Genomic DNA, 15,017 nt, shown 5'->3' with positions numbered 1-15,017 from the left:
GTTATAAGTAATGTAGTTTAGATTTTCAAAAACCCAAATCAGTAAACAAAACTAACTCTTAACAAGTGATACATGTCAACGTGCAACTATGAGACACGAAATGCAAGTCTGGACTGGAGGATCCATCAGTTCATGTAAAATTATACTTAGGGTACAAGTAGAGCGCAGAGTTTTGTAGCACAATGGCCAGAATTCATAGATGAAGTTCACTTGCTCCAGAGGTATGTCATAACATGTCTGAATGCATTGATCAAAGATATTTGCACTTGGAATGCCATATAGTTTCTCTGTTATGCAAGAACAAATATTCAGGTCTCTCTCTTGGGCTTATGCTAAAACCAAAACAGGATAGGGTATTGCATTATGTTAGTTATTAGAGAGTAACTGAAATTGCAACAAAAAAAGTACAACATACAGAGCAGGTAAAATGAGTCCCAAATAATATTAAATGAGCTACCTGTCAAATTCATTGAATAGTGTCATTATCCTTCTAAAACAAACTAAATAACAGCTTAATATTTTTAAAACTCTTTTCAATTATTATCAGGTATTATACAATAGTCGCACATAGACAGGGTGGTAAAGAAGGCATTTGCCTTCACTGGTCAGAATATTTGAGTATAGAAGTTGAAACGTCATGTTGTGGCTGTACAAGGACATTGGTGAGGTCACTTCTGGAATACTATGTACAGTTCTGATCACCCTGTATAGAAAGTATATTGTTAAACTTGAGAAGGTGCAGAAAAGATGTACAAGGGTGTTAATGGGACTGATGTGTTTAAGTTATAGTGAGAGGTTGAAGTAGGCTGGGGCTTTTTTCCTGGAGTATCACAGGCTGAGGGGGTGACCTTATAGTGGTTTATGAAATCATGAGGAGCAGGGATTGCCTGAATAGGCAAGGACTTTTTCCAAGGATGGGGGATTCCAAAACTAGAGGGCATAGGTTTAAGATGAGAGGGGAAAGATTTAAAAAGGATCTGAGGAGTGGGTGGGCGTATGGACCCAGCTGCTATAAGAAGGCAAGTACAATTACAAAATTTAAAAGGCATCTGGATGGGTATATGATGGGTTTAGAAGCTTATGGGTCAAATGCTGGCAAATGAGACTCGGTCAAATTCGGATGTCTGGTCAGCACGGACAAGTTGGACCGAAAAGTCTGTTTCCGTGCCGTATGGCTCTATCAAAATACGATTCAGTCAGCACTTAATTTGTCTTGTTTAGTCTTTCTAATCCACAAATTGAATCACGTCCAAATTCTAAAAGTACTTAGAACCTGATTGAATGAACTCAAGAACCTTTCAAAATTAAATTTTTGAAGCTGATTGCTTCGAAAGAACTCATACTGTAACTTGCTCTCAATCAATTGACTGATGAACATTATCAATAAACTGAGCATGATGTACAGTAGGAGGTGCAATTCATACAAATGCTAGCTGCCCAAGCACATGTAGAGGGAACACGATGAGAAGATATTGCAGGGATATTGGGTGCAAAATAGTGAAAACATTAGTACCTACATTGAATGAACAAAATCACCCATTCAACCCACATGGCTACAACTGTTCTAATACCAAGAGTAAAAAGTGAGGTCTGCGGATGCTGGAGATCAGAGCTGAAAATGTGTTGCTGGTTAAAGCGCAGCAGATCAGGCAGCATCCAAGGAACAGGAAATTCGACGTTTCGGGCTAAAGCCCTTCATCAGCCCTAATACCAAGAGCCTATGTCCTACCTTTTCCCATATCCCTTTGTTAACGATGTTGATCCAAATAGTACAGCACAGATATAGAGTCATAAAGGTATTCAGCATGGTAACAGACCCTTCCGTCCAACTCGTCCATGCGTATCAGATATCTTAAATTAATCTACTCCCATTTGCCAGCATTTGGCCCACATCCTTCTAAACCCTTCCTATTCATATACACATCCAGATGTTTTTTAAATGTTGTAATTGTACCAGCCTGCACAACTTCCTCTGGCAGCTCATTCCATATGCACACCACCCTTTGTATAAAAAAGTTGCCCTATAGATCCTTTTTAAATCTTTCCCCTCTCACCTTAAACCTATGCTCTCTAGTTTTGGACTCCACCACTCCAGGGAAAAGACCATGTCTGTTTGCCCTATCCATGCTCCTGATGATTTTATAAACCTCTATAAGATCATCCCTCAGCCTCCGAAGCTCCAGGGGAAATAGCCTCAATCTACTCAACCTCTTCCTATAGCTCAAACCTTCCAACCCTGGCAACATCCTTGTAAGTAAAAAATGAGGTCTGCAGATGCTGGAGATCACAGCTGCAAATGTGTTGCTGGTCAAAGCACAGCAGGTTAGGCAGCATCTCAGGAATAGAGAATTCGACGTTTCGAGCATAAGCCCTTCATCAGGAATAAGAGGAATAATAACAACCTCTCACTATAACTTAAACACATTAATCAGGAATAACTGAACACTTTCAATCACAACATCCTTCCCAAAGCAGGGAGACCAGGACTGTGTGCCGTACTCCAACAGTGGCAAAACTAATGTCCTGTACAGCCACAACATGACCTCCCAATTCCTATACTCAATGCACTGATCAATGAAGGCAAGCATACCAAAAGCCTTCTTCACTATCCTATTTACCTGTGACTCCACTTTCAAGGAACTATGAACTGCACTCCAAGGTCTCTTTTTTTCCAGCAGCACTCCCTAGGACCTTACCATTAAGTGTACAAGTCCTGCCCTGCTTTGCCTTTCCAAAATACAGTACTTCACATTTATCTGAATGAAACTCCATCTGCCACTCCTTGGCCTGATCAAGATGCTGTTGTACTCTGAAGGAACCTTCCTCGCTGTGCACTACATTTTCAATTTTGGTGTCATCTGCAAACTTACTAACCATTGCTCCTATGTACACATCCAAATCATTTACATAAATAATGAAAAGCCACGGACCCAGCACCGATCCTTGTGGCACACCGCTGGTCACAGTCTGAAAAGCAACCCTCCACCACCATCCTCTGCCTCCTACCTTTGAGCAAGTTCTGCATCGAAATGGCTAGTTCTTCCTGTATTTCATGTGACCACCTTGCTAATCAGTCTACCATGAGGAACTTTGTCAAATGCCTTACTGAATTCCATATAGATCATGACATATAGCACACAGAAACGGACCACTTAGTCCATGATAGCATTTATGGTCCATGCAAACCTCTTCTTATGTTTCCTGATCAAAATCAATCATATTAAACTTTTGTTTGATTCTCCCGTCAATGTTTTTCTAGTTTCCTTTTAAATGCATCCAGGCTATTTGTTTCAACTACACCATGTATTACCAATTTCTACATTGTCAACATGCTTTGGGCAAATGGTTACTGTCACTTTATGTTCTGATTTTATGTTCTGGATGTTTTTGTAAAGATATTTTAGATACAAGATTAAAAAAGATTACAGTACTGTCTAGCACAGAAACAGGCCCTTCAGCCCACCAAAACTTCACCAACACATAATTCCTTTCTGAACTAAAAACCTTTTGCATCCAGGCAATCAGTATCCCTCTAATCCCCATCAATATATCTGTTAAGTTCTGTCTGTACCATACCATCAAATGTTCCTGGCCTATTTTAATATCAAAGAACAGAAACCAACACATCCCATTCTAAAAGGTGAAAGAATTTGATCTAGAATTGTTTAATGTATCATCACTTCTCCATCACACTGTACTCATTTGGCTATAAATTCTGTCTTATGATCTTATTTTCCACAGTCACCTGAGGAAGAAGCAGCACTTCAAAAACTAGTGTTTCTAAATAAATCTGTTGGACCATATCTTGGTGTTGTGTGATTTTTAACTATTTTAATAAAGGACACTTTCGTCTGTCATTTCTTAAATAATCTAACATCTCTTTATCTCATTTTAGAAAATGATACCTGTTTACCATTGTCAAATCACCTTCCCTAGTGTGATCACCTTGAAATATGATGCGCTATTTGAAAAAAAATGAAATGGCTTCCACTGTTTGAAAGCGATTCATGCCAAAAGTACGACTGAGATTGTCACTGTGGAGTCAGGATTAGAGTGGTGCTGGAAAAGCACAGCAGGTCACGCAGCATCCGAGGAGCAGGAAAAATCGACGTTCCGGGCAAAAGCCCTTCATTATCAGTGTGGAGCCGTGTCATTCACATTTTCCAAGGTGGCAAAACTAGGCAGAGTGGTGTAGTGACTAAGACAGGTGCTTTAATTAGGTGACGCTCGGTAGCAGCCGGCTCCGACTGTCAGGTTGCAGTCAGCCAAAGAGCAATGCTTCACTCGGCGGTTGGTGCTGGGCAGACAGTGGCGCGAGCCTGGCAGCGGGCCGTTACTTTTGGAACGTGGGCCCATTGTCTCCGCACGCGGGAGATAGTTGGAGGCGCTCGCGGGGCTCTCCTCAAGACCGCCAGAGCGGACCGCTTCGGGGCGGTCACCGCCCACCTGGAGCCCAGGCACTTTCCGCCAGAACTGGACGAGATCACATTTCAGAACCTGCTACAGGGCAAGTAGTCAACTTTAACCTCCGAATTTCCGTATATTTTAAGCACAGCCCAGCCAAAGCTGAGGGACGTTCTGTTCGGTTAAGTGGTGCACAAACTTAGAAATGTAGATCCCAATTTGATGATTTGTTATGTGACCGAAAAATGTGCTTGTTCTGCAAAGTGTCTCTAACTATTTCTTTATATTAATATGCGATCCAATTTGTTGTGTTGTTATAAGACCATAAGATGTAAAATCAGAATTAGGCATTCGGCCCATCAAGTTGCGAATAATATATATTTCGCAAGCCCATTCTCCTGCTTTCGTCCTGAAACCCATGGTCCCTTTATTAATCAAGAACGTATCCAACTCTTTCTTAAATATATATATGGCTGCCACAGCCCTCTGCAGCAATTAGTTCCACAGACCCATCATTGTCTTGCTCAAGAAATTATTCCTCATCTGTTCTAAAGGGTAATCCCTTCATCTGATGCTGTGCCTGAGGTCCTAGTCGTTCCTACTCCTATTGGTGGAAACATCTCCACGTACACTGCGTCCAGCCTCTCACCATTCTGTTTGGACTGTTTTAGTACTCTGGGATGCATTCCACCAGCACCCCCCCATTCCTTCTAAACACCATAAAGCACAGACCCAGAGTCCTAAACCACTGCTCATATGACCTTCATCCCCAGGGTCATTCTTGTAAACCTCCTCTGGAGGCCCTCCAATGCCAGCACATCCTTCCCTAGATACAGTCCCAAAAGTGCTCACTGTATTCCAAATGCAGTCTGACCAGAGCTTTATACATCTGGAGCTGTACATTTCTGCTCTTATATTCTAGCACTCTTGAAATTAATGCTAACATTGAATTTGACTTTCTAGCTGCCAGTTTAACCTGCATGTTAACCTTAAGACAGTCTTAAGGTTGCTGCCTGGCCTGCTGTGCTTTAACCAGCAACACATTTGCAGCTGTGATCTCCAGCATCTGCAGACCTCATTTTTTACTTAAGACAGTCTTGAACTAGTACTCCCAAGTCCCTTTGTGCTTTAGATTTCTAAAGCCTTTCCCTGTTTAGGAAATATCTTTGTCTGTATTCTTCCTCCCAAAATGCATAACCTCAACTCGTCCACATTGTATTCCATCTGCTACTGCTTTGCCCATTCAATGTTATGATGTCCCCAGGCATTTTATTATTCTTCTCGATGAGATATCTCAAAATGTTGGCTACAGGGTGAGGAAGGATGAACTGGCTCCACTTGGGTATTCGCGAGCCAACTTGGTTGCAACAAGGTTAATTTTTAAAAGGATGTCTAACCTTGTGGCTACCTCTCTCTGAGTGCCAAATGAATTTATGTTGTAAAATGAGCTAATGAAACCAGGCTTCTTTCATTTAACAAAGAGTGAGCTTATTATTACTAAATGCAATTAGAAGTAATATTGCAAAACACATAAATACAGATTAAAAATAAGAACTTGAGACAAAACATAAGTTTAAAAAACAAATTATTATGTGATTATGAAGAGTAGATAGTTGAACGTGTGACTGTTGTCAGTAACATTGACATTGGTTGTTGAACAGTTAGTTTTGAGATTATTGGCTGTGTAGGGTGATGGAAGGTCTTTCAGAAGTTGCTGTTGGGAAGCACTGAGTGATATGAACTTTTCCCTTTTTACCTGTAATACAGGAGTGTTTAAATGCTGTTCTTAGAGCTTGATCTTCACAACACAGAAGTCCACCCACAAGGATGTTGGGCTGCTAACACATGCAGACCAGGATTGAAGGTCATTTTAACTTTTATCCCAGTGCATTCTTGACAGGAGTCTAAGAGAGCACATATCTTTCCTTTTAGATTATAAACTGGAATAAGGTAGTTGGGCCCTGCTATATAGGAAAGAAGTACCATGGAAGGTTTCCTGTCTACAATTTGAAGGTCAAGTAGGATTGCATCATGTACACAACACAATGTTGCTTTTTGGAGCAGTGAGATAAATACTCTGAGTATCAAAGTAGTATCAGGAGTATTTTAAGCTGTGGACAAACTACCTAATGATAGCCTTTGGATTGGTCCAGCTGCAGTTTGTTACAGATCTGTGAATGCAGTGCAATCAGACATACAGAGGCCTAGAAACAAAAAGCAACGCACACCATTCCTTTCTGTAAGTGTTTCAGACAAAAAAAAGTTACAGATTTTAAAGAAAAAAGTCTAATACAAGAAAAGATTGAAGTCAACCAAATAGCTAATGAATCCAAGATTGGTATTGGTCTGCAGACAACATTGTGTCATTATCAGTCATCAAAAATATCAAAAGAACTGTGAGAAATCACTCATCCTACCCTGGTCTGGTTCTTGAAGTGCAGAATTTGTTTTCCAAATATATTTTTTCCACCCACAATATTAGTGTCAGACCTATTTTTATCTTATTTGTGAATGAATATGTTTTTTATTTAGGCCTTGAAACTATTGTACTATATCAGTAATCCAGCTTTTGCCATTTGTTAAAGAATAATTTTACTTACAATAAATCATTACTTTCTGTTAATGATGAAACCTAGTGGCAAAGATTAGTGGAAAACGAGGGGATTGGGAAATCTTTAAAGGCCAACTGAAAGCTACAAATAAAGCTATAAAGAAAGGTAAGATGGATTACAAAAGTAAACTAGCTCAGAGTATAAAATCAGATTGCAAATGTTTTTACAAATATATAAAACAAAAAAGAGTTCAACATTTGGTCTTTTAGAGAATGAGAAGGAGGATTTAATAACTGGAGATGAGGAAATGGCCGAGGTATTTTGAGTCGGTCTTCACATTAGAAGACAGAAATAACATGCCAATATTTGATAACAAAAAGGCTATGGCAAGGGTGAGGGCCTAGAAACAACCATTATCACTAAAGAGATAGTAAAGGATAAGCTAATGAGGCTAAAGGTCGACAAGTCTCCTGGCCCTGGTGGAATGCATCCCAGAGTACTAAAAGAGATGTTGGTGGAAATAGCAAATGCGTTTGTGGTAATTTATCAAAATTTGCTGGAGTCTAAGGTTGTTTAGACACATTGGAAGATAGCATGTGTGACATCACTTTTTAAAAAAGAAGGTCGACAAAAGGCGGGTATACTATTGGCCCCATTAGCTTAAATCCTGTAGTGAGGAAAATGCTTGAATCTATAATCAAGGAAGAAATAATGAAACATCTGGGACAATTTCTATCCATCGAGCAAATGCACCATGGGTTCATGGAAGGCACGTCATGTTTAACTAATTGACTGGAATGTTTTGAGGACGTTACAAGTGTGGTAGAAACGGGGAGTCAGTGGATGTTGTGTATCTGGATTTCTAGAAGGCATTTGACAAGATGCCGTACAAAAGGCTGCTCCATAAGACAAAGATGAATGGCATTACAGGTAATGTATTAGCATGGCGAGAAGATTTTTTAACAAACAAAGAAACGAGTCAGGGGGTAAATGGGTGCTTTTCTGGTTGGCGATCAGTGGCTAGTGGTGTGCCTCATGGATCAGTATTAGGATCGCAATTGATTCCATATTACGTAGACAACTTAGAGTTAGGGACTAAGTGCAGTGAGTCAAAATTTACAGATGACACTAAGATGAGTGGTAGAGCAAAGTGTGTAGAGGACACTGAAAGTCTGCAGAGGGATATAGATAGGTTTAGTGAGGGGCAAGGCTATGGCAGATGGAGTACAATATTGGTAAATGGGAAGTGGTTCATTTTGGTAGGAATAACAGCAAAATGGACAATTATTTAAATAGTGAAAAGTTTTGGAATGCTGCTGTGCAGAGGGACCAGGGTGCCCCTGTGTATGAATCACAAAAAGTTGGTTTGTAGATGCAGATAATTAAGAAGGCTAATGGAATATTGTCTTTCATTGCAAAAGGGATGGAATTGAAAAATAGGGAGGTTATGTAGGGGGCTGATGCTGCCACACCCGGAGTGCAGTACTGTGTACAGTTTTGGTCATCTTATTTGAGAAAGGATGTACTGGCACTGGAGGGAATGCAGGGGAAGTTCACTAGGTTAAATCTGAAATTGACAGGGCTGGCTTATGGGGAGTTATTGAGTAGGCTGTGACTATATTGTTTGGAATTTAGAAGAATGAGGGGATCTAATAGAAACATGAAAAGCATGAAGGGAAAAGATAAGATAGAAGCAGGGAGATTGTTTCCGCTGTCGGGTGAATCTAGAACAAGGGGGAAATTGCCTCAAAATAAGGGTAGCATATTCAGGAGTAAGTTGAGGAGGATTGGGTTAGGGTTAGGGTTGAGGTTGTGAATCCATGGAATTTCCTGCCCAGTGAAGCAGTTGAGGCTACCTCATTGAATATTTTTAAGGCAAAGACAGAAAGAGTTTTGATTTTACTAAGGGAATTAAGGGTTATGGAGAGCTGGGGTTAAGTGGAGCTGTGTCTACAAAAAATTCAACCACGACATTACTGAATGGTGGAGCAAGCTCGATGGACCAAATGGGCTACTCCTGCTCCTATTTCTGATGTTCTTATTAGGGTCATGGAGATGTACATCATGGAAACAGACCATTCGATCTAACTCGTCCATGCTGACCAAATATCCTAAATTAATCTTGTCCTATTTGCCAGCATTTGGCCCTTATCCCTCTAAACCCTTCCTATTCATGGATCCATCCAGATGCCTTGTACATGTTGTATTGGACCAGCCTCCACCGCTTCCTCTGGCAATTCATTCCATACATCCCCCATCCTTTGCATGAAAATGTTGCTACTTAGATCCTTTTTAAATCTTTCTCCTTTCACCCTAAACCTATGCTCTCTAGTTCTGGAATCCCTCAAGCCAGGGAAAAGACCTTGCCTATTTACCCTATCCACGCCCCTCATGATTTTAAAAACCTCTATGACGTCACCCCTCAGCCTCCAGTGCTCCTGAGAAAAGAGCCCAAGCCCTATAGCTCAAACCCTCCAACCGAACAACATCCTGGTAAATCTTTTCTGAACCCTTTCAAGTTTAACAACACCCTTCCTACTAGAGGGAGACCAGAATTGCACACAGTGTTTCAAAAGTGGCCTAACCAATGTCCTGTACAGCTGCAACATGACCTCCTAACCCCAAATGCAGTGCTGTGATCAACAAAGGACAGCATATTAAATGCCTTCTTCACTATTCTATCTACCTATCTATCCTCCACATTCAAGGACTGGAAACCTGCGCTGCAAGGTCTTTTTGTTCAGCAACACTCCCCAGGACCTTACCACTAAGAGTATAAGTCCTTCCCTGATTTGCATCTTACATTTATCTTAATAAAACTCCATGTACCACTGCTTGACCATTGGCTCATCTGATCAAGGTTAGTGTGAATAGCAGTCACAGGCAAATTGATCATCTTGGTGGTTCAACTCAGTCATACACCTTTTCAATGGCTTGTGGAATGATGGTACCAGCATGTTCCTGTCAATCTGGTTCCAAGTAGAAAAAAAATGTGATGATGCTTACCCCACAGCTGTTTTTTTTTTCAGTTATCATGTTCTTAGATACTCCCAGCTGTTTAGTTTTCAGTACACTTTCTCCCTTAGGAGCTACTTTGAAACCTTGTCAGGAGTGACATTCCAGATTTATGTCTCTCTTTCCAGGCCACCACTGAGTCAAAGTTTTGGGGTATGTCACTGTTCAAAGAGAACCATTATAGTTAAAGTTCCATACGTCCAAATAGTGATCCAAGGTTATGATCTGTGGTCGTGTCATATGATCATTCATAGAACCATAGAATCATTCAGCATGCAAACAGCTTCAGTGCAACTAGTCCACACCAACCATGTTCCCACACTAAACTTTTCCCACCTCCCTGCGTTTGGCCCCATAACTCATGGTGGATCAGTGGTTAGTTCTGCTGCCTCACAGTGCCAAGGACCAGGGTTCAATTCCCGCCTTGGGCAACTGTCTGTTTGGACTTTGCACATTCTCCCCATGTCTGCGTGGGTTTCCTCCGGGTGCTCTGGTTTCCTCCCACAGTCCAAAGATGTGCAGGTTAGGTGAATTGGCCATGCTAAATTGCTCGTAGGGTTAGGTGTGTTAGGCAGGGGTGAATATAGGGGAATGGGTCTGGGTGGGTTGCTCTTCAGAGGATCGGTGTGGACTTGTTGGGCCAAAGGGCCTGTTTCCACACTGTAGGGAATCTAATCTAATCTAATCAAAAACTTTGCTATTCATGTATTTATCCAAATATTCTTTAAATATTTCTAACTGTACCTACATCCACCACTTCCTCTGGCAGTTAATTCCACACACTAACCATCTTCTGTGTAAAAAAAAAGTTGCCTCTCACAAGTTTTCTAAATCTTTCACACCCCGCATTAAAAATATGCTCCTAATTTTGAATTCTTCTACCTTAGGGAATTCTTCTACTGTTCAGCCTATCAACAACCCTTATAACTTTATGAATTTCTATAAGGTCACCCGTCAACTTCCAACTCTCCAAGGAAGACTGTAAGAGTTTCTTTAGAAATGTAAAGGGCAAAAGAGAGGCATAAGTGGACATTGGCCTGGAAATGATGCTAGAGAGAAGTGATGGGGAACAAGAAAATGGCTGAGAAACTAAATACTTATTTCTTGTCAGTTTTCATGATGGAAGACAATGAGTAAAACACCCAAAAAGTCAAGAGAGTGAGACATCAGAGCTGAGTATGGTGGCCATCACCAAGGAGAAGGTGCTAGAAAAACTGAATGCCATGGGGATGACAAATCACCTGGACCAGATGGACTGCGCCCCAGAGTTTTCAAGGAGTTAGCTAGGGAGATAGCAGAGGCGTTAGTGGTGATTTTTCAGGAATGACTAGAATCAGGGAGGGTCCCAGAGGACTAGAAAATCACTAATGTGACACCCCTGTTTAAAAAGGGAGTGAGATAAATGACAGAAAATTACAGACCTATTAGCCTAACCTCAGTCCTGGAATCCCTTGTGAAGGATGAGATTTCTGAATACTTGGAAATATATGGTAAAATAGAGCAGAGTCAGCATGGTTTCATCAAAGAGAGGTCATGCCTGACCAATCTGCTAAAATTCTTTGGGGATATAACAAACAGGTTAGACCAAGCAGAGCCAATGGATTTTATCAACCTGGACTTCATGAAGCCCTTTGACAAGGTGCCGCACAAGAGGCTACTGAATAGGATAAAGGCCCATGATGTCAGAGGCAAGGTGCTAGCATGGATAGAAGCTAGGCTGTCAGGCAGAAAACAGATAGGGATAAAAGGGTCCTTCTCAGGATGGCAGCTGGTGAAAAGTGGCAAGGCTCAATGTTGGGTCCACAACTTTTCGCTTTATACCTTAGTAATCTAGATGGAGGAACTGAGGGCATTCTGGCTAAGTTTTCAGGTGATAAAAAGATAGATTAGATTACCCTGACTAATGCACCTAACACTGCAGGCAATTTAGCATGGCCAATTCACTAACCTGCACATGTTTGGACTGTGGGAAGAAACCGGAGCACCCAGAGGAAACCCACACAGACGCGGGGAGAAAGTGCAAACTCCACACAGACAGTTACCCAAGGCGGGAATTAAACCCTGGTCCCTGGCACTGTGAGGCAGCAGTGCTAACCACTGAGCCACCGTGCTGCCCCATAGAGGAACAGGTAGCACTGAGGAGGTGGGAAGGCTGCAGAAGGATTTAGACAGGATAGGAGAGTGGGCAAATAAGTGGCAGATGGAGTACAACGTAGGAACATGTGAGGTCATGCACTTTGGTTAAAAAAAAGAGGATGGACTATTTTCTAAATGGGAAGAAAGGTTTGTGAGAGGAGAAATGGGGAGAAAGTTCAGAAATATGAAGTGCAAAGAGACTTAGGAGTTCTAGGCCAGGATTCTGTCAAGGGAAACTTGCAGGTTGAGTCAGTAGTTAGAAAGGCAAATGCAATGATGGCATTTATTTAGAGATTTCTTTTGACACCTTTGCTTTGTTTTGCAGTAGGTCTCTCAGTGGTGCATCTGACGTTTTGGAATGAACTTTTGGGAGTGCACAAACAGTTCCAAGAAGCTCAAGATTTCTCATTTCTTTGTGGAAATGGGAAACTATGCTGTTGTCTCTACTCTTTAAAATTAAAATATCAAAAATGATTGGTTAGCCCTACTGTGACATTGTTGCAAAAATACAAAGTAGTGGTGAACTGAAACTTACTAAATTAAAATAACATTGCATCCCAGCCCCTGCAGTGCCCACCGTTCTTTTAAAAACCTCGGGCATATTGTTCAGCGCCTCATGCTTCCTCGCCATGGACCCGATTGCAAATGTAACTTCAAAAAGGGAGCAGTCAGGCCCTCCATGACCAGCTGCCTGAAGCTGTTAATGGCCACTTTGGCCAGGCCCAGGAGAAAACCCATGAGAATAAGAGGGCCCTCTGATGTGTCTGCCCCTCTCCCATGGAGTGTGCTTAGATCAGGAGCTTGAGGCCGAAGTGCAATCAAAAATTAAGGAGCCGCATATTCAGAAAACTAAAATATGGCTGCAAATGGGAACATGCAACATAAATGTGATTATACCATTTGTTTTAGGCCTTCAAAACTAAATGTGGTCGGCGCCCAGTGTGCTTACACAACGTTTGATTGTGTGGGATTGCTGTGTGCAGCAGTCTCCACCCCAGATCCCCAATGAAGAAGGAGAGGACCTCTTTGTGGAGGGCCCTCCAGTGGGGATCTCCACCATTAGAGAGTAAAACATTATGCCAAGGTGTGTACGAGTGGCAAGTTCGCAGCAGCTGTCCATACAGTAAATGTTTCTGTACTATATCTTCAACCTCATAAACACCATACCCAATGACTTGTCTCTTTTTATCAGTTAAAGTAATAGATAGAGCAAGAAAGGGAACAAATAACTAAAAAAAAGGTTAAATTATGGGCTAACAAAATATATAAGGGTAGAAAGAGGAATAAAGAAAGGGAGTAAATGAAGAAAGAAAATGACAACATATTTTTAAACAAAAAAAAATACAGAATTAGAAAACATAACCCAGCTTTTTTTAAAAATTGCTGTATTGCTCATTTAGAATTTCATGGCTGTTTGAAATCAATCTCTCAGCTAACCTACAACAGACTCAAATGACAAGAAGGAAAACAGTGTTGGAGAACATTGAGAACCAAAGACATATTTTTTCCTACCTTGAGGTGTATGAAGTTGTTTTGGGACAGTGTCTTTTATTAAAAGTAAAATGATGCAGTGGGTGGGGTCTTGGGACCTGTTCTTAAATCTGCCTGACAGCAAGCCTGGGTGATTAAATCATTGGAGGTTAAAGAGGGCCCAGCTAGTTACTTAAAAGGAGGTGAAAGTTGTTTAAACTTAGAGACATTAGCATGATCCTGCTTTAACCTCCAAAATCCTAGAAAGTGTTAAGAATGTTGGATTGTAAACACTTGTGTTCTGAACAGTCCATTTAGTTCCAAGATTAAATTTGTTTCCTGAGAGGCAATTAATTAGCAACTATAGCTGCATAAGAAGCCTCCGTGATTGATGTTTCATGGTGATAGGTTTTAAGATAGGAAGGATAGAGCAAAAACCATTATGATACCAGGTTATAGGCTTTCTTGAAATATCACTGTACATCACAGGAATCCACTGGGATGAGAGAGCAGCTAGAAGTGAAAAGTCTCAATGGTTCATCTTAGTAATGTGGATGGAACCTTATGCACAGGTGGAAAGAGGAAACTTGTGAGTTAAAATGAAGTTGGATGACTCCCTAGTTAATGCTAGAAAGTGGATCTCAAGTAGTACTCTCACTGTGAAGGCTATTCTGGGGTTCAGTGTTTACCAGACTAAGAAAATAAAAGAATGATTTATATTTGAACTGATTTTGTCAGACATTAATGTCTACTTTAAAGGAAATTTAATTTTAGCTGTGAAATATGTGAAATTTATAATGTAAACACAAAATGCTGAAAATACTCGCAGGCCAGGCAGCATCTGTGGAGACAGAAACTGAGTCAACACTTCAAGTCCATAATGTGCTCTATTCTTATGAAGGATCCCTGATCTGTACGAATGCTGTCAGACTTGCTGAGTTTTTCCAACACTTGCTGTTTCCTTAGCAGCAAAAGTAATCCCTTCTTCCAGCTCACTAAAAGCAATTGGGCTTATTTTGAGCCTGTGGTTCCCCTCAAGCAGCATAGCAGCAACAGCCTGAGATCTGGTTTCGCGCAATAATAATCATAATTATTTTTTCAATAAAAATATTCAAGATAACATAAACAAGTTGTTGAGCAAAAAAAATGCTAAAACACTGAAACTGATGTTAATATAATTATAAAAATAATTAGCAGAACTAATTAATAAAACCTTTTTTTTACTTTTGCTTAAACAGAACTAGACTGAACTGTAGCAGGCCCTAAATCCTAGTCCCCAGGAAAGTATACGAGACCGGGACCAATCAGAGCTGTTTATTTTAATGTGCATTTGCTTTAGATGTGTGATGAATCCTTTTTGGAAGCATTTCTTGTGCTCCGAGTTAGAATGACTGCCTTTGACATCATTCCTGATGGAGGGCTTTTGCTCGAAAAGTCAAT

General features: G+C 40.8%; 2 protein-coding genes across 5 annotated transcripts in view; one reads left to right on the top strand and one right to left on the bottom strand.

Annotated features, from left to right (window-relative positions):
* Positions 1-4,563, bottom strand: part of afg2a (AFG2 AAA ATPase homolog A) — a 557,175-nt gene extending 552,612 nt beyond the window's left edge. The window contains exon 1 of one of the 4 annotated variants that reach the window (XM_060851668.1): positions 3,946-4,563. The gene's annotated coding sequence lies outside the window, so the exon portion shown is untranslated. The other 3 variants (XM_060851665.1, XM_060851664.1, XM_060851666.1) reach the window with 3 other exon arrangements.
* Positions 3,965-15,017, top strand: part of nudt6 (nudix (nucleoside diphosphate linked moiety X)-type motif 6) — a 145,473-nt gene continuing 134,420 nt past the window's right edge. The window contains exon 1 of the mRNA XM_060851669.1: positions 3,965-4,507. Within this exon, the coding sequence (XP_060707652.1) occupies positions 4,276-4,507 (232 nt within the window). The 5' untranslated portion in view covers positions 3,965-4,275. The remainder of the gene's footprint in view (positions 4,508-15,017) is intronic.

The sequence above is a fragment of the Hemiscyllium ocellatum genome, chromosome 36 (assembly GCF_020745735.1).
Source record: "Hemiscyllium ocellatum isolate sHemOce1 chromosome 36, sHemOce1.pat.X.cur, whole genome shotgun sequence".
In the NCBI taxonomy this organism is placed as follows: Eukaryota; Metazoa; Chordata; class Chondrichthyes; order Orectolobiformes; family Hemiscylliidae; genus Hemiscyllium; species Hemiscyllium ocellatum.
Note: the sequence above shows the minus strand (reverse complement) of the source record. Positions and strands in the feature narration are given on the sequence as shown.